The sequence below is a fragment of the Ochotona curzoniae genome, unplaced genomic scaffold (genome assembly GCF_017591425.1).
Source record: "Ochotona curzoniae isolate NIBS_2020 unplaced genomic scaffold, NIBS_Ocur_1.0 contig_2692, whole genome shotgun sequence".
Classification (NCBI taxonomy): domain Eukaryota; kingdom Metazoa; phylum Chordata; class Mammalia; order Lagomorpha; family Ochotonidae; genus Ochotona; species Ochotona curzoniae.
The window spans coordinates 3502109-3522146 of record NW_024465556.1 but is presented as its reverse complement, the minus strand read 5'-3'; the positions used below and the strand labels follow the sequence as shown (position 1 = coordinate 3522146).

At 37.1% G+C, this 20038-nt stretch overlaps 1 protein-coding gene across 3 annotated transcripts in view; it reads right to left on the bottom strand.

Moving 5' to 3' along the window:
* PRKG1 (protein kinase cGMP-dependent 1) overlaps window positions 1-20038 on the bottom strand; it is a 1092100-nt gene that overhangs the window by 103854 nt on the left and 968208 nt on the right. For all 3 annotated transcript variants that reach the window (XM_040975781.1, XM_040975780.1, XM_040975782.1), the window contains one exon: window positions 8886-8951. In XM_040975781.1, the coding sequence (XP_040831715.1) occupies window positions 8886-8951 (66 nt within the window). The remainder of the gene's footprint in view (window positions 1-8885; window positions 8952-20038) is intronic.

Genomic DNA, 20038 nt, shown 5'->3' with positions numbered 1-20038 from the left:
TGACCCAAAGCTAGGAACTCAAACCAAGTTTCTCAGGGATGGCAGGAATGCAATTCTTTGTACCACCACTTGCCACCTCCCAGGGACCTCACTAGAATCAAGATGGGACACGGGCATCCTAGCTAGTGTCTTAACCACCAGGGTGAATGCCTCTCCTCAAATATTTTGATGAAATAAAACTAAATTAATAAGTGTCCATTTAAAGCAAATAAATCCAACTGTTAAGCCAGGGTGGTAACAATTTGATTCTGAAATCCTTATTCACTCTTAGGATCCATCGTTTACTGATCCATATTCTGAAAAGAAGCTTGAATTTGATTCAATGCAGATTTTAATTCAATTAAGATTCACTTACTTTTTTACTACTCAGTGGACATTTAAAAATAACATTGTATTAGTGGTTAATTTTTATTATTTTAAATCTCTTGAAGGAAAATGCATCTTTTCATGCATCTCCCTTGACCAGAGGCTACAGTTTAACACACAGTACATATTCAATATGTGCTTATTTCATTGCATGCATAAGTTTCATATCTTGTTCACTTAAAATATAATGTAATGTCACAGAAATCAATCTCAGGGAACCCCTGCTATGCTGTGCACTAAAGAGCCAAGAAAACTCATATTCATTTTGCATTCACTTTTCTCATGTCTCATAGGTTTAAAAGAGACTTTTAAAAGTCTCTCTGTTCCAAAAATTTATAACTACAATAAATGCCTTAAGATATAAAAATATGAGTGTAATCCCTATGTTTCTTATTAAACAGTGTGATCTGAGTAAAACTCATGCTTTTGAACTCGACACACACTGATTTATAAAATAAAGTTCATCTGTAAAAGGAAATAGAAAACTATAGACCTTATTCTAAATGGCAAAAGTAAGATTTTTGTGGTGATCACTGCGCATAGCTATGTGCTTTGTCGTTGTTTGAAGCAGCAGCAGGTGCCAAGCCCTGGTCTATAGTATTTCTCTTACTTCTGCATAAATTTCTTATAAGACTTTGTGAATGATTCAATCACTATTTAACTTTTAATAACTTTTTGTAAGCAAAACCCAGTTTAAATTTTGCTTATGGCCCATCACCATATTTGCAACATTGAACTTCTTTTACTTTGAACACAGTCAAATGGTTATACTAGAGAGAAACCCTATGGGTTGTGACTTGCCAAATGAGAGCTGGAAATTACCCATGAAATAAGAATGGAAATAGCAATATAACATTTGCATATTTGTCTTGAAACATTCAAAATACCAACTTCCAGATGGCTGATATGGCAGTAGGTTTTGCATGGGAAGATTAATCATGAACCAGAACCTCCTCAATGAATTCTCTAAACGGTGAATCCAAGTTTTCACTTCTCTAAGTGCTCTGCACTAACATAAGGCATCAGGATCAGCTGAAATAGGGAAGAATTTTCCATTCTCCTTTTTTCCTGGATTATAAGCCACAATTACTGTCTCAACATGTACTTTTTCAGTATAAACAGTTGTTTTCATAGTTAGATCATACTTGTTCAGAATGCGCACTCTGCCCCACTAAACTAACCAACAAGTCTTTCTAAGATTCTAGATTTTCTCTCTCCTGTTTAATATTTCTGAAATATGTACTAGTTGATAGCCGTCCCATTAAGAAGGCGAGGCACATTAGTTTGCTCATGATCATCCTGCCAATATCCTACATGACCTCATATTTCTTTCTGGAAAATGAACCAAAATAAAATCTATTGAATCTGTATGAGAGGCTGAGCTTGAGAAATGTTTTAAGTTTATCACTCCATCGGTAAAGCAATGTGACTACAGGCAATATGGCATGTGGTATCCCATTAGTCCTATCACGTGAACACAGAGTGACAAGTTATATAAGAAAGAACAGAGTTGACCGAGGTGGCTCAACTGGGTGTGTGATCCTTCATGAGGATGATCTGAGATGACACATGGCATCCAGAAGGCCTTCTGTCCCCAAATCTTCCCTATATTGTGCTTTACTTCTTCCTCCATGGCACTCAAAGTTCTAAAATATTTTTTTTTTGTATTTTCAAGATCTTCAAAAACAAATATAATCAAAATGACAATGACATTTGTGGACCACTATGTTTAATTTCAGCTATCACCAAAAATTGAATCAAAACCTACAGTGAAGTCTTAGAGAAAGCATAGCTGGAAATAAGAAGTACAGGGAACAAGATTCAAAGAATGTACATATATTATGAAGACTAATGGAAAATGGTAATGACTTCAGGAAAGATAAAAGGACAAGTACATGGGTGTTACAGTTGGGAAGTCTAGTAGAAACAAAAGGCATCTCGAGGACCAGAAAAATGGATGTCAACCAAGCTGCAGGCACCTACCAAGGTTGCCTTGTACCTAGCCAAGAGTTACATGGCTGGGAGAAAAACAGCCAATACCTGATGGGCAGTCTAGGCTTAATTCAATCCAAATTTGCCTGAACTATAGCAGTGTGCCAGCTGTCAGGGAACACCGGGCTGGGCCACACCATCTCAATTCACAGGAGGTTGTTGCAGATGGCCCAGAGAAGGGGGTGTGGGTACACATTAGGCAAGTCTGGGCCAGGTAAAGGCATCCATCCAAGTGGGAGACCTGGAGTGTGTTAATAACATCACCTGCCATATGCTGGTGCATATAAAAGCTGGGGCAAGGGGGCACGCCTGGCTGGACTAAGCCACAGTACCTGTCAGTGAGTGGCAGAGCAGGGGGTAGTCTATGTCAGGCTGAGCTGTAGCTCCCATCAGACCATGAGAGAACCAGCTCTGGGGATGATTCTGTAGGATCCTTATGGGATTGCTTTTGTGGGACTGCCAACACCTGCAGGTTTGTGCAGAGACCAGGGAGTAGAGACAGGCCAAGCCAAGTTGGAATGTAAAACTCACCTGCCTCTTGTTGGAGCTTGGAGGAGCTGGGCTGGGCCAGACAGCAACAACCACTGGCACATGCAAAGGCCAGTACTGAGGGCAAATTCTGACAAACAGGTCCATGGCACCCTTCGGCAGGAGATCTGGGGCTGGGAGCAGGTCTGGCAGAAGGAACTTGTGAAACTCCACTGCCAATTAAGGCTGCAGCTCTCAGTATTTGTGGGTAGGCTGGGTCTGGGGCCAGGCTGGGCTGAGCTAGTGTACAGCACCTGCTGGTATGTATGTGAGCCATGAGTTCACATCAGACATGGGGCTATGTGGAACTGTAATTGGCTGGTACAGGTTATAGACCAAATCTGACCCTGCAATGGTTGGTACACAGCCGAGTCAAGTCTGAGGTCACCCCAGGTAAGGTTATTTGGGAGACTACCCAGCTAGACTGCTGGGGTTAGATCAAGGCCACAGGGAAAATCTCAATATATGTACTATGACATTGTGTGAATGTATTGGAACTGGGCCTTCTCAGTTACTGTGAAGTGGACAGCACGCTCGGATGCACACAAGGGAAATGACTGCCAGTTCATTTATGCTAGTAGAGGACATTAAGTGTCTTGTCAGAGGATGGAAAGAAGAACAGGTTGCACGACTCTCATGGCCAAGTTTTATAACATGTTCCTGAACTTATAGGTACAATAAGGTGGACTTGATCAGCCAACAGATTCTGGAAAGATTTTCTCAGCACTGGTGCAACTAATCTATCAGACTAGGATGCAGTTCCCATTGCTTTGTGTGAGGGCCGAGTATGAGGTGGGCAGAATCAGGCTTGATTTTAGAATGATCCTGGGTATTGCAGTATAGTGATTTAATATGCTATTTGGGACACCCATATGTCATTAGAGTGCTGATTTGCATCCTGGCTATACTGCTTCTGATCCAATTCCCTGATAATATGTCAAGGAAACGACTAATATTTATTCAAGTGCTTGAGTCCCTGTCACCCATGTAGGAAACCCAGATATAGCTTCTGGTTCCTCACTTTTATCTCACTCAATCCTACTGTTGAGGACAACTGGGAAGAGAACCAGGAGATAGAAAACCTGCATTGCATTTGTGTGTGGATATGTGTATTCCTGCCAAGAGAGGGAAGGAGGAAAAAAGGATAGGATAGGATAGGATAAGATAGGAAAGGAAAGGAAGGGAAGGAAAAAAGGAAGGAAGGAAGGAAGGAAAGAAGGAAACTTGTCATTGTCCAGTGACAATGATGACATACATTGTGTAACTGATAAAGAAACAAAGCATACAAACTTTTATATTTATTACTTTTTACGGATTCTAAAATAAGACTAGAAAAGGTACCAGGCTGTTTTTCTGTGGAATGAAAACTCATCAATGAAAACACACTGCTCTTGGATTAATAATCTGTTTTAGACAATGTCTACAAATTTTTGAATCAGGGTTGATAGTTATGAAGATAATGAGTATGTCTTGAGAAACTAATTCTCAGAGCATGGATTTTGAGTAATCCATGTATCTGTTTATCATTTTCTGTTTTGTAAATGAGTTTTTTTTAAGTTGACAAGCCTGATTACTTACAATAATGTTCCTTGGCTCTCCCTCTGGAATTATAAGGCATAATCACTGGCTCATGTACATGGTACTTCGCTTGTAAATTCGTGAAGGAAAGCTCCTTTTGTTGACAGATCTAATATCTGCCATCTGTTTGCACAGGATGAAGTCCTGGTGCTCTACTAATTGGCCATAAATTAGATATCAGCATCAGGCTTTTGACAGAATCCTTCAGCTATGGTACTTTTTTTTTTTTAAAGCTGTGAATTCAACATTTTGTCAAATTCTATATCTCTCCTACGAGTGCAGAATGCACTTCCGAGTTCTTAGCCTCCAACTGTGTCTTGCATTTGTACCTAAACCTAGCTCTCTTTCAAAGTTGTCTTCTCTGTTTTGATTCCTGAAGATAAACCCGTGTTAATGAGAGATAAATTGGCATTCCCAATTTTTCTGTGAAACGTACATTTATTGAGTGCTTTCTACATTTTTATACTGCACATGGATAATTACATATGTTAAGTTGCTTCAGTTTCAAGCAATTTTATAATTTAGGCAATATATCTTGCAAACAATGGCACTGAGACTCAGAATGTAAGTACATTGCTCATATTTAAGTCTCATTGCTCATATTACAACAAATAGTGAAGTCAAGATTCAGGTAGTGAACTTAACCAGTACTCAATTATCTTTTACTTTGCACTGCCTATGCTTAAGTTTTCAGAAAACAGAAAATTAAAATGAGGGAAAATATATGTGTGCAATACTACCCGATATTTTTATCCACTGAAACTTAAACAAAAATGAAGGAATTAGACAAAATGAGCAGCAAAATTCCATTTAGCTTTGTTTTTTGGTAGTTAATCTTGGCTTCACCATGAAATCTTATCAAATTGCTGAATTTTTATGACCTTCAGATTCCTCTTCTATAAAACACACTAACTACATTTCAGGTAAAATCTCATAGCTGTGAACACTCAGCAAATAGCAACAGTCTGCAGGGATAAAACTGCTGAGACTTCTCATCTATCACCCATCCTGCTGACAGCATGTCACCCTCGCCATCCTTCTTCTCATCATAATTCCTTGCTTTATGCTTAGAGGAAAGATGAGAGCATTCAAATTCCCACAGTATTTCTTATCTACACTGATATAGTTCTCTACAGTGATGGTATGCCATTAATGTCCTCTCTTCTAACTCTATGTCTACCAAATATTGGAATTTTTTTTTTTTTTTGCTGTGTCTTCATGGATTGCCTGTCTGGTCATCTTTCATTTTTCTTTGGAAGCGGAAGGAGGGCTAGCTCCAGAGACACCCCTCAGACACCAAAATCTGAGGATGTTCAAGTGTCTTGGATAAAACAGCATAGTTTCTGTATGAAGTTTATGCAATCCTCTTGAATACTTTAAGCAACTCTAAATTATTTATAGTTCCAAAAATAAATTACAAGCTAAGGTACCTAGTTGCTGTAATGCATTGTTGATGGAATAATGATGGGGGAAAGCTTGCATAGGCTCAGTACAGATGCATTTTGTCTTTCATATTTTTGATCCAAATGATTGATCACAATTATGAGATGGGGATGACTGTCAACACCCAATATACTGATATTCTCCAAAACCTTTGCCAACACTTCATGTTCACTCTCTCTTCTATCCCTTTCTTTAATCAAGTAACTTTTCTCAAATATTATTACCAATTATAATTACACAGTTGGCTATTTGCATGTGTATGTGGCATGATTAGATCAAGTTAACTTTCACATCAGGATTCATATTTTATGGTGGAACATTTGAAATGCACTGAAAATAAAAACATGAAACACGATTTTCTCTTGTCACCTCACTCGGCAATACATGTCAAACCCTCTTACGTCCTTCTATCTAAATCTTTATACCTTTTAAGCAGCCAATTTCTGTTACTTCTGTATCATTGTCCTTTAAATTTTAGTCTACTATTTATTTCTGAGATCAACTTTAGTCTATTCCACAAATAAGTGGGATCAGATGGTATTTATCTAGTTCTGGATTTTTTCATGAAATATATACATATGTATATATGTGTGCTTATACAAAAACTCTGCTCATTCACTCATCACTTAACTGATGGCCCTTCAGGTTGCTTCCACATCTTGACTATTGTGAGAAACATTGCAACGAACACAGTAATACAGATATGAGATATTTCTTTCAGGTTCTATGTATGTATACCGAGAAGTAAGAATGTGTGGGTCAGATGGCCATTACATTTTAGTTATTTGAAGAATTGCCATATCTTTCTTCTATAATAGCTTTACATCAGAGCATAAGTACCTTCCTTATTTGCATCTCTCTAATATATATTATCTTTCATTTTCCTTTATATTAGCCATTCTTGGAAGTGGGAGGTGATAGCTTACTGTTGTTTTTCACTTTCATTCCTCTAATAACTACGGCTGTGGTGCAATTTTTGATGTATCTACATGCCGTTTGTATATCTCCCTTTGAAAAAATGTCTATCCAAATCCTTTGCCCATTGTTAAAATCAGATAACAACTTATTTAAAAAGAAAATATTTTAGGCTCAATGTTCATTTCCTTTACACCCACTTTCTTTTTGTCACCAGATTCCATTTTCATCTATGTATGAAAACTGCTTTCTCCAGGTTAATAAATTTACTGCGCTTTTTTTCTAATCACATGCCATCCAGTTTCCTGCTTGCCTTTAACTCTACTGTTAATCTATTTTTTATTGAAATGTCCTCCGGGTTTTCTGCACAGTTATGACTGCCAACATCTCATTTTCAAATGATATTTCTTCCTCTTTTTAATAAAATAAATTCTCCAAATTATAACATTGTTCCTTTTATTTTCTTCTTTATTTTTTCATGCAATTCTACCCCATCCCAAGATTTCAGCTCTCACTCTATGTAGGCAATTTTTTTTGTTAGCACTAACAAGAGTCCTTGTTTTGCATTTTCTACCTCCTGTATGGAACCTGTTCTTGAGTGTTCAATGCTTTATTTCAAATTCATTGCATTCTCATAGACTGATTGCATCGTCCCAAATGACTTCCTTCCTTTCACATCTTACCCAGAGTAAAACTACATTTTTTGCTCTTCAAATTTTGACAGATGCTTAGGCTTCTCCTTTGACCTACTCATTATTACGCATTCTATTAATGACCTCACAATCACCAAGTGGCACTAAAGTTCTACACATATGCTGCCTTCAACCTCTGCTTCTACCCTATGCAGTTGAAATGGCTCACAGTTTCCTTATGACTACATTGTTTGTATCACTAGGCATACTCTTTCCCACACAGTCAGATCTGCCTAACAGAAACATCCGTTCCGTGGAGATTCTCTGATTCCTTTTAAGTACTGACTCCTCTAAAAATGCATTCTGATTTCTTGCCTTTTTTCTTGCCTTGTGTACTGATTGTTTTAATACATTTTGCCTGTCTGTCAGAAGTTCCCCACAAAACCAGCAGGAATGTTGTTTCTTCCTTTGTTTCTTAGCACAATGCTTTATATGTGGTAGAGCCTACGTAAAGTGTGAGCAGAAAACAAAGAATGAATGGGTAATAGTTTGTGGGAACTACAGAATGTCCACCTCAGAGCTACTGACTGACAGTGCTATCATTCTCCAGCTGTACCACTGCTCTAATGATCCAACACACAGGGCACCCCAAATTTGAGATTAAATGAATTGGAACGGGAATCCCTCTCCACCCTATGTCCAGCTCCATCACCCTTAACAGACGGTATCTGGCCCAGCCACATGAATGTTTTACAGTTTTCTCCTTGGGTCAGGCATTTAGATTTTCTGATAAAACTACTCATACATATGGCCATGAGGAAAAGTAAAACCGACTTTTTCCTGACCATAGAGTTCTGTAGTAACCATGCTCTTAGGGAGATAATTATCTGATGTTTGTAGGTTAACCCATAAATTATTCAAGTTGTAACGTGAGCTGCAAGTCAGAATGGAAAGTGTCAGGCAGAGGCATCATACAAAATTTTCAAGTCCATAATTAATCTGCTGATGTCTTGAATCCATGTCTGTTCTAACAGTGGTCTACTGATACTGGGACATGTAAATATACTCAAGTAGTCGTCTGTTTCTAAACAGCAACAACAATAATACAAATTCTTATTTCCTGAATAAAAGGCACTTGCAGAACTGTTTTACTCAATTTTCTCATTCATTCTCAAAGTATCTCTGTGATATTATCTCCGATTTAAAAACAAGTCAAGATTAAGTATTTATTCATCTTACTGAAACTCAAAAAACTGTAATAGCACAGCCAGCCACTTTCAAGAATAGGAAATGAGAATCGAAAAGAAATAATATGAAAATGAGAAAATAAAGCAATTGTGAATGGCTCCATAAAATGCTATGAAATTCTAAAAGCTTATATATGATGCTAATGAGTATGTGGTATGCAAAATGATAAAGAAATGTACTTACTCTCTGTCAATCACAAGACATGTTACAGCTTCTGCAGCAATTACATTGGCTGTTCTCACGTCTTCCCTGTATGTGCAAAAAAAGAGAAATATTAAAGTAAAACAACCTTCAGTACCAAAAAAAGTATCCATTGTAACTAACTCAGTGTACTCGTATTCATTATACAAATTCTTTATCCACCTGCAGGCTTAATCTTCATTCATAGTACAAATTTCTCTGTCCTTAAGATCCATGTACCCTTGTTATTTTTTCATTTGAATCCTACAGTTATAATTCAGGAGGTATAATTTTCAAATTTAGTTTTATTGTTAGAGTGGAATTATGTCATCATTCCTTCGACCATATGGGTAATTATTAAATTGATACTGATAAACATACTGATGAACATGAACAGATGGAATTTTTAAAAGAAATTTGAACGTCTACCTATGGAAACTAAGCATTTAAATCATTTGCAGATGAATTTATCATTTATTGGTAAAATATCAAGAATAATTATAAGTTAATTATTCACATGCTTTGGAGACCTTATATTTTTATAGCTAACTTTTTAATGGATTATAACACATAGTTATTCACCCATAACAAAATGTATTATTCTTAGGATATGTGATAAATATAAGTAACACTAATTGAAATGTATAAATTCCATTTCCTTAAAAGCATTAATATGTCACTTTAACTAGATCTATCCATATCTAACACTTTTGAAATCTTGCACTTGCATTTCTCTCTTTTTCCAGCAAAGTAGGCTTGGTAAAATAACATTCATAATTTATCTTCAGCTACTAAAAAAGTACTGTTATTACGGCAACATCAAATTATAATTGAAAAAGCCATTTTTCTTCATTAACAAAGCTTTTGAGTTATTGTAACTAATAATAAATATAAAATACATTACAGAAAGAGATACACAGAAGACAATGTGGTGTTAATATGTTCGAAAATCATAAAGCATTATGTTTCTCTAATATACTTTCTTGCAAGTAAAGATGTTCCCAGTGAATATTTATGTCTTAAAGACATACTAAACTCTAACATGTTTTCTCATTGTCGATTTTTTTTTTTAATTTTTTTTAAAGATTTATTTTTATTATTTTTACATTGGAAAGGCAGATATACAGAGAGGAGAGACAGAGAGGAAGATCTTCCGTCCGATGATTCACTCCCCAAGTGAGCGCAACGGGCCGATACTATGCCGATCCGAAGCCAGGAGCCTCTTCCGGGTCTCCCACGCGGGTGCAGGGTCCCAAAGCTTTGGGCCGTCCTCGACTGCTTTCCCAGGCCACAGGCAGGGAGCTGGATGGGAAGTGGGGCTGCCGGGATTAGAACCGGCGCCCATATGGGATCCCGGGCGTGCAAGGCGAGGACCTTAACCACTGCGCCACCGCGCCGGGCCCTCATTGTCGATTTTTTGTGCAATGTTTTCGCTGCTGCCATACCATGCCGTTTGATTACAGTTGTTTTGTGGCAACTATTAGTATTCAGTATTTGGTAAAATAAGTTGTCCCTCTTTTTGTTATCACATAGGTCTCAAAATAGTATTTCCACTGCTCAGAAAACCACATAAGAATTCTGGTTGGGCTGTATTACATTAATACAGTACTTTCAGAAGAAAAACTTTCTAATATTAATTTTCTATACAAGAACACGCATGGTATGACTTGTCACTTATTCAGTTCTGGTTTTTATATGTGAGGATTCACAGTCTTTTCCACCTGGGTCCTGCGTTGGAACAGCAACAAATTCTTAAGGTGTCTCATACCACGTTTCTCTTACCAGTGATACCCTTTTTCATTTCTGTTTCACACACACTAGTTACACTATGACAGAAAAAAAAAACTACAAATTATTGTAGATGTTTTTAATTTACTTATAAGACTAAGTTCCCCACTCACTCTAAAATTTTTATTATAGTCTCATGTCCTCTACTTGTCTAATAGCGTGTAGCCTACACACTTCTTTCTTGGAAAAACCATCCTGAATTAGGCAGGTCAGATGTCTTGATTATCTGTTTTTACAACCAAATGTATTTCTATACTCAATCATTATGACCATTTTTGATTCACATATTTTCATATACTTACTTGGCAAACGCTCTGTTGCCCTCTTATGTTTTTATATATTTTATTTTGAATTCTGATTATGTGGTACAATTTCATATAGGCTGGGATACTCCCTTAAACTTCCACGCCCCGACGAACTTTCCCATTCTAGTGCAATAGTGTAGTCCTTCATAAGGAATCATAATACTGCTAATCTCTTATTTAAGGGCACCCCGACATTGTTGGTCCAGACAATGTCAGGCAGTCCAGCATCCCAGTCCAACACTTTGTCTGAAAGCAGGGATGCATGTTCCATTTTCCCCCCGCCACATCTGTATACGATAAACCCCAGTACTCCATCACTACACATTTCAATAATTGAGAAGCCATGAAACCAGGTCAACAACTGGTATGAGTTAGAACAGCCACAAGAACAATGTTGCCCTCTTTCTAATCATATGTGGGCAGGGACCTTGGTTAGTGATGGTCCCCATACTACCCTAATGCCTGACACAGAGGAAAAACTGAATAACCAGGAGCTGCAGCATTGAAACAGGCATTGTACTACCGAGACCTGGGATAGTACAGCCAACTTCAGGCTTTGGAGTAACACTAGCTCAGTGTTGTGACAACTCTACTACTCATCAGCTACATGAAAAGCTCAGATTCCTCATTTATGAAATGGTAATGATGAAAGAGTCCCACCCACTCATCATCAAAGTTCATACTGTTTGTCATATAGAAAAAGTATGCTTTGCTCTTTACACATAATTTTCATTTCCAACATGATCTATCATGTGCATTGTTTTGAAAGTTTGCCATTTAAAAAAAAACTCCTACCTATCCAGGAACAAAGTAGGGGAACTTTTCCTGCATCACAGAAGCAAAACTTTATTTCCAAACTACACTATGAGTTTCTAAGTGGAAATTTTCAATGAAGTGAACTTGACAGATGGGAAACATTACTGGTGCCAATTGTTATCCTTCATGAAATTAATGACAACAAAAAACAAAAACAAGCTTTATAGGACACATTTAAATATAAATTTTCCGAAAGTATATTTAAATTCTAGCAATTAAAAATTATGTAGTTTTTAAAAACAACATATTCAATGGCATCCATCACAAATTTTCACTATCTTAAATTTTATCTCAACTGGTGCATATCTAGTACATTAAAAAAAAACTAACCATAACTCCTTCATAACAGAAAGCAAAAAATGCATTGGAGTAGTATAAGTAAATGGTGAAAAAAAGTCATTGGATTGGCAGTCAGCAAAAGAAGCAAAAATATTTTACAAAGGAAAATATGTAAGTATGGACTGGAATCAGACTCAGTACCTTGTAAAGTAAATAAGCATGTAAATAAAACTGAAAAGCAGCATTACATCAGGGAAAAACATAGTGAGCATAATTATAAAGAAATCATACAATGTTTGTCATTTATTGACCACTTTGGATATATCAGGATCTCTGTTACATAGCTCATACAAATCATATTTATTGCAAACAACAAAGGGTAAAAATTTTAACACAAATTTATACACGGGGAATTCAGCAGTGCATACAAAACCAGACACAGCTAAGAGTTTCAACATTGGAATCAGAACACAGATCTGGCTGACACCAAGGTCATGCACTTTGCACAGCATTACACTACTCGTGTACTCAGCTATCTGTTTTTAACGTGACAACTATATCAGATTCTAAAATACAGAATAACATTTGAATAGTAACTCATCATAATATATCCTGATCTGATTTAAAAAAACCGAATTTCATTGTTAATACTACCAGCTTTGATATATTTTCAGTGCTCAGTTGTAAAACTAATACAATGAAACTTAGATGTCTTTTTCAAACTGTTGGAATTTCTATACATGGCTATGTCCTAGCCTACTGCGTTGCTATGTAAGAATATTATATAATGAGAAGTTATTCTATGCCAAGGTAACTCAATACAAAACTCATGTTGCCATATACTGTCATGTATTTCTATTATTAGGTACATTGAGCCTTTTTATGTACCTAACAGCATACAGAAATACTATTTCTATGCACTTCAAGAGCCTGTTCCTGTGAGAAACAATGGTATGTAACTCAGTTTAGATTTTAATTAATCACTAGAGAAGGCAGAAACTTCTAATAAAAAGCATTAATATGAAGTGACAATGCTATTATTACTCTGGTTGTTTGCTTCCTTTGTGGGTGCACTCACCATGGTCATTGAACTGAGATATAAAATCGTATCTACTCTCCCAATACAAACTTATTAACAACTAGATGCTGTGATTAAACATTTCTAATCATATAGTTTTCATATTGGTTAATGCAGAAAATTTACCAAGTTAGCAGAGATTTCATGTAATATTAATTCAAACATGCAGAAAATGGAGAAGAGCATTATTTTTAAGAACTGAGCTAGCTTTCTTTAATCTCTAGATTATTTAACAGTTTATAACACAAGAATATGTGAAATTTTGGTTTAAAAAATATATATCTATCTATATCCCAATATTTGTAAATACAGTTTTCTGTGCACTGACTCTGATATTCTTTGACCTTCATCACCGGAATCTTCATCATCGCTGTATCCCAACGTGGAGTCACTGTCCGTATCTGAATAATCCATAATCAAGTCTTACACTGACCCTTCTTGTTCTGAAGAAATTCTCTGTGTCTCATGGGGAAGTCTATTTGCATTAAAATCTCAGGGGAGCAAATTCAGAGTGTATGAGGCTAAAGCAGGGCAGAGTTCATGCAAAGTAACTGTCAGAACAAGGACTCTCCCTTTTCAGATCTGGAGCAATGACACTGCTGTTAACAGACTCCTAGCAGTCTTTCAGTGCCAGTCTTCATGAAAACTGACACTACTCCAATAGCATATGAGCTTCCAGCAATCCCCGGGTCAGCGCCCTTCACTCTGTCATCTGCAACAGTGTAATGTCCCGCTTAAATTTTGTTTCACAGGACAAAGCAGATCCCAAAGTTACTATAGCAGGCAGCAGGTAGAAGGATCAAAACTGAAAGATTGTAACAAGCATCAAAGTGTCATATAAAATGAAAACATAGTATTGAAGTTAATAGTAAGTAAGGATTACAGAGTTTGTGGTCAACCTGAGGTAGTTAGAAACAGGATTCTAAATCATATAAGGATTGCTATGGTTGAGATTGGATTTTCTCCCATTCATGTAGCAGAGGGTTGGTCCTCAGTATAGTAGTGTTTGGAGATGGTAGAAACTTAAACCAATCTTACTTGGTAAGTTCATTGCGTATGCTTCCATCAGAAGACAGTGATGCTGCGATGGGGTGAATGCACACAAGAGTGAGTTATAAAAGAGTGGCACCTCCCTATTCTGTGGCTTCTTTGAGATCTGCATTTGTTCCCTCCGTTGAGATGACACCCACCTTCAGGACCATACCAGAACCAAATTGATACCAATGCCATACCCTTGGACTCCCAAAACTGTAAACTAAATACAGTTTTTTGTATAAATTATCCATCCTCAAGCATTTTGTCACAGTGACATAATAGACACATACAGTGTTCCATATCATTCATTAATTCTATATCCCATTTAATCATGAAACTATTTAAACATGATTTATAACCCAGAAGTCCAACAAAATTCATTTACTAAACATAAAATACAATACCTGAAAATAACCACATCCCTTTTAACTATGCTTGACAAAGATTAACCAACATCGTTAGCTACCCTCAACAGCATCACTGTAATTCCTCTGACATCTAGGAAGCACAAGACCCACTTGAAAATACTCTCTATTGAAATGCCTTTTTCTAAACTTCTATAATAAATCAGTTCCCCAATATTTTTCTAATACTGTAATGCAATTGCTTTCCTAAATTTTATTTTCAGATAATCCAATGAAATATAGAATTTTTCCAAAAAATTAGTTTTGTTTTTCCTTTTAATTAGAAGGACAGATCAGATTTATGGAGAGAAAGAGAAACAGAGAGAAAGATCTTCCATCCACTGGTTCACTCCCCAAATGGCTGCAATTGCCAGTACTGAGCTGATCTGAATCCAGGAGCTTCTTCCAGGTCTCCCATGTGAGTGCAGGGTCCCAGAGCTTTGTGCCTCCACTGCTTCCACAGGCCATTAACCGGGAGGTTGGTGGAAACTGGAACAGCTAGCAATGAACTGGGGCACAAATGGGATCTTGGTATTGGCAAGGTGAGGATTTAACCATTGACCCATCATGTTGGTTCCTTTTTGTTTTTCTTTTTGCTTTGGGGATGTTTTTTTGTGGTTGCTGTTTGTTTTTTGCAGAGGTGAGTAGGATCACTTTTACTAATTTCTCTCACTGAAAAAAAAATGCACAAGGGCATTGCCTATTGGTTTGATATTAATGACTTTCAAGTCTTTTTTTTTTTTTTAAATTGTACTTGTTTCAAGACAAAAGCAAAGAATAAAAAATTGTACGTGTTTCTATATACTCATTTTGGGAAGATTCCACAACAATCTTCAATTGAAACTAAATTCATTTTCTTCTAATCTCAAAACTAGTATTTTCCTTAGATGTCCTGTCTTAATGATTAGCATTCCTGTGTTCACTGAGAGTTAAATGAAACACATTTTTTGTACCTCCCTCTATATCATTGTATATGTTTAGTTATACTAGTCCTACAAGTGTTTGTCTCATATAAACCTTCCCTTTTAATCCCCATAGACATGGCTCCACTTCTGGTCATTGCCATCTGCTCTCTGACACATCAAAGGGGACTCTTCATTGATCTCTCTGCTTCCACACGCCCCCTCTTCTAATCCATACCTCACTTTGACACACATATTCAAACAAACATCTAGTCCCATTGACTTTGCACAAGAATTTGTGAAGGCTATATCTACGGGGGGAGAGATGCTCAACAGTTTTACACATTATCTTTGCATGCACGGTGAGCATATCGACTTTCCTCTGTTGATCTTTTGACATTACTGCAGTCTTTCCTTAATTTATGCCAGCCACCACTGTGTACATGCAGCTGGCTGCTCTATTCCAGTTCAAAAATTCATTCATGGAACAATCTATGATTTGTAATGCCATTTGTAATGATGATATCAGTGCTTCCATGTAATATGTCTAGATATTACTTGCAGAAAAAATAGAGATAAAAGAGAGAGGAGATAGGGTGGGTGAGGGAGGGAGAGAGAGCAATCCATCGATCATAATACTATCTAGTAAGATGGAGATAAGCAAACTTAATACCTTGGTAAAAATCCTTCCAAATCCTTTATTATTCTTAAATATTCATGTTTCACAAATATACACAAAATTGATAACTATTTAAACAAATAATTATTTGATGCTATTATAGTCTGCATGCCTGAACTTTCAATAGGGGAATGGATAATAATTTATTGAATAAAAGCAAAAATAAGAATAGTCACTGTGGAAACAGTATGTGGGTTTCTCAAAAAAATTAAAACACAGCTACCATATGATTCAGCAATCCCTTAATAAGGTATATAGTGAAAGGAAATTAAATCAGCATCTTTAGAAACGTCTGCCCTCCCACGTTTCCTGCAGCAGTATTGACTATGGTCATGAGAGTAAATCAAATTAAGTCTCCATTAAAAGATAAATACAATGTGGTAGATACAGAAACAATCTAATACTACATATTAATCTGTCATAAAAAATAAACATTGTGGAAACATGGATGATTTGGGAAGACATTAAGTTACTTAAGATGAGACAGATGTTAAAATACAAATACCTCATGATTACATTCATAAATGGAATCTAATTCTTGGAAGTTGAGAGTGGGATGGTGGTTATCAAAAGAAAATAGGCAGGAGATAATGATAGTGGTTGACCAACAGATACATAGTTTTGTTTAGAAAATAGTAAGAATTTCTGTTAATCTTTTGTACAGTAAAGATACTACAGCCAACACTAATGCAGTGCATATTTCTCAGGATTAAAAGAGATGACCTTAAATTTCTCAGAACCAAAAACTTCTACATGCATGGAAACATTACACAGTAACCCAAAAATAGATAACAAGATGGACATGTTAATAGAAAAATGTAAAAATAAATAAAATTATCCAATATTACCTTGAAATAGTCTCTAGGTATAAAATCTCAAACATTATGCATAAAGTTACACTAGTGGTTCTTTCCTCCTAGTTATAAGGGAGGACACTTTGATTCACTGTGCTCACTTCCGGGTGTATGTGTATTCATCCCTATCAATGGAAATTCCAGTAACCAAAACCTGAGTGAACAGGCTAAAAGGATTAAATTTGGCATTTTTTGCATGTTATTTTTCCTAGATTGATAGCATAATTAATTTTTTATCTGAAAAACTTCATGTTCTGCAACATGCTTCATTAACAGTGAATGCAGACATTTACTAGATTGACCTAAATGAAATTGCTGGTTTCTACAGTTTCAAATGGTTCAACCTAATACATGGAATTAGTGAATTAGAGGAAAAAGAAATTTCAGAGGAATATATATATATAGCTATTTTTACATTGGCTCCCTATGTGACATTAGCTGAAGTGAGATTTAGCAATAACTCAAGCTTCTTTCAAATTCCATATTTAATAAACTCATCCCCCTGAATGTTGAGATATGATGGATGGCTTCTGCTCCTTCTATCTAGTCATCACAGATAATTATCTTTACATTCCATTATAGTTGGCGTAAGAAATTACCACTGAAGAATTCGAAATTTCAGTTCCTTTCTTGTTAGAAAACAAATGGTATTTACTCTGCTCTTTGAGTTTGAATATTAAATTCTTCAGCAACGCCTCACAAATTTAAAGAGTATCTCCTCAGAGAAGATTCACTGAGAGAAGCATTTGTAGTTTCCTGTTCTGTTACCAACAGTCTGGAAGTAGAGGTGTAAATATTATATTGCAATTGTTTCCTTAGAGTCCCAGGCAGTCTATTTTTGAATGATTTAAATATTTTAGCTGAAGAAGAAAAAAGACAAGAACCTTGCTGTAGTAAAACCTTGTAAAAATTAACCATTTATGGGCCCGGCGTGGTGGCGTAGTGGTTAAGGTCCTTGCCTTGCACCCCCGGGATCCCATATGGGCGCCGGTTCTATCCCGGCAGCCCCGCTTCCCTTCCAGCTCCCTGCCTGTGGCCCAGGAAAGCAGACGAGGACAGCCCAAAGCTTTGGGACCCTGCACCCGCATGGGAGACCCTGAAGAGGCTCCTGGCTTCAGATCGGCATAGCATTGGCCGTTGCGCTCACTTGGGGAGTGAATCATTGGACAGAAGATCTTCCTCTTTGTCTCTCCTCTCTGTATATCCGCCTTTCCAATAAAAAAATAATAAAAATAAATCTTTAAAAAAAATTAACCATTTATGACTTATAAGGACCTTCCATAGACAAGACCACTTTACTTGAAAGGTTAGAATATGCAACCTGCCAGTAAGTGTCGGAATAGGAAACAGGTACTGTGAGACTGGGCCATTGTGCTGAAAAACATGTGAGTGAATCGGATCTGGGGATAGAATCTGCAGGGGAGTATGTGGGCTCACCCATGTAGAACAGCAGTCTCTGATGGCATGTGAAAGATCTGTGCTGGGAACAGGCCTGGTTGGGGAGCTAAAGGGGTTGCCCCAGCTTGGTTGGAATTCCCACTAGTGAGCATGAGAGCTGTAATGGGGGCATTGGGCTAGCCTGGACATGGCTGTAGTGTCCTGCAGCATCGGTGTGGAGCTGTGTCTGGGGAGCACAAAGCTGGGCTAGACTCCAGCACCCACTGCTACTCCTCAGAGTCAAGGTGGATGTAGGACAGTCTGGGCTAGGTCTCATCTCATGATGAAGCATATGAGATCTGTGTCTGGGCAGGGATCAGGTGTGGTTGGGCTGTAATATCCAAAAGTAACAACAAGATGGGTGTGGGCCCATTGGGCAGGGACACCATTCCTGCCAGGACAAGAGGTGGACAAAGTCATTTTCAATGAAATTCTCAGTGTTCACTGTAATTTGTAAGGAGTTTCAAGGACTCTGATGAGCCTTGGGTTTGTAAAATATCTCATAATCCATGCTTCAGCTAATCTGAAATTCATACTAGGTTCCGGAGGATTTTGTCATCTGCAATTGAGGAAATAACAACTATGTTTTTCAATTAGAAGAAACTGAAGCTTCTATAATGTATTAATAAAAGAGTAAAACAATAAAATGGGGATAAAAAAACAAGCGTAAGTATGTGAAACGATATGGGTGAAAGTAAAGAAATTACATATGGATGAAAATCTTAGGAATGGCTATGCGAAACAGGAGTTAATCTAAGACCTTAAAATTGCTAGAATTTCCCATTACAGTGATCATGAGGCAGACTGTTCTGCATAATCAGTGCAACATGAATGGTTATTGTGTGTTGAGAAGTTCACCTTCAGTGGAACCAAAAGGGTACATAGCACAGTCATTCAGGAAGGGAGCCGGCCAAAAGCAGAGGGCAGCCATGTTCAGACATCTTCATGCTGTATTTAGGGACATGTAGATAACAAGCTCACAAGCTTTAAGATCTCCCTGGAAGTATCAAGTGTGATAAATAAGATATGGGAAGACCACCTGGAAGTACGCTGAGAAGATTTAAGAATTGTCCAAAGAATAGTAACTCCTTATAATTCATATTTGTACGGACATGTTGCTTACCTTAACAGAACTTTCTGAAAACAGCCTCTCCAAAAGCCAGAAAGAACCACACATGCAGAAATCATCAGAGAATGTTGACAAACAAATAGGTAACTATCGTCAATACCACTATGTTGAGATAATACTCTCACGTGTCAAATTTTTCTTTCCTATGGAGTACTTACAGCATTAGCTTTCTCATTCATAAAAAGCTTACATCAGCAGAGTGGGGGAAGATATAAAAAAACAAGTAAAACGAAACCCTGAATTATTTCAATAAAATGGAATTTAACTAAATAGGAATGAGTATTTGGTCCAGCAACTAATTCAACAACTTTCTAGATCACATTGCTTATGTTCAAGCCCCACTACATGCTTTGTTCCAGCCTCTGTTAAAGTTTTCTCTTAGAGACAGCAAGTGCTGGTTGAAATAATCAGGTGGTTACTGCTACCCAAGTAAGAGAGATAGACGACTTG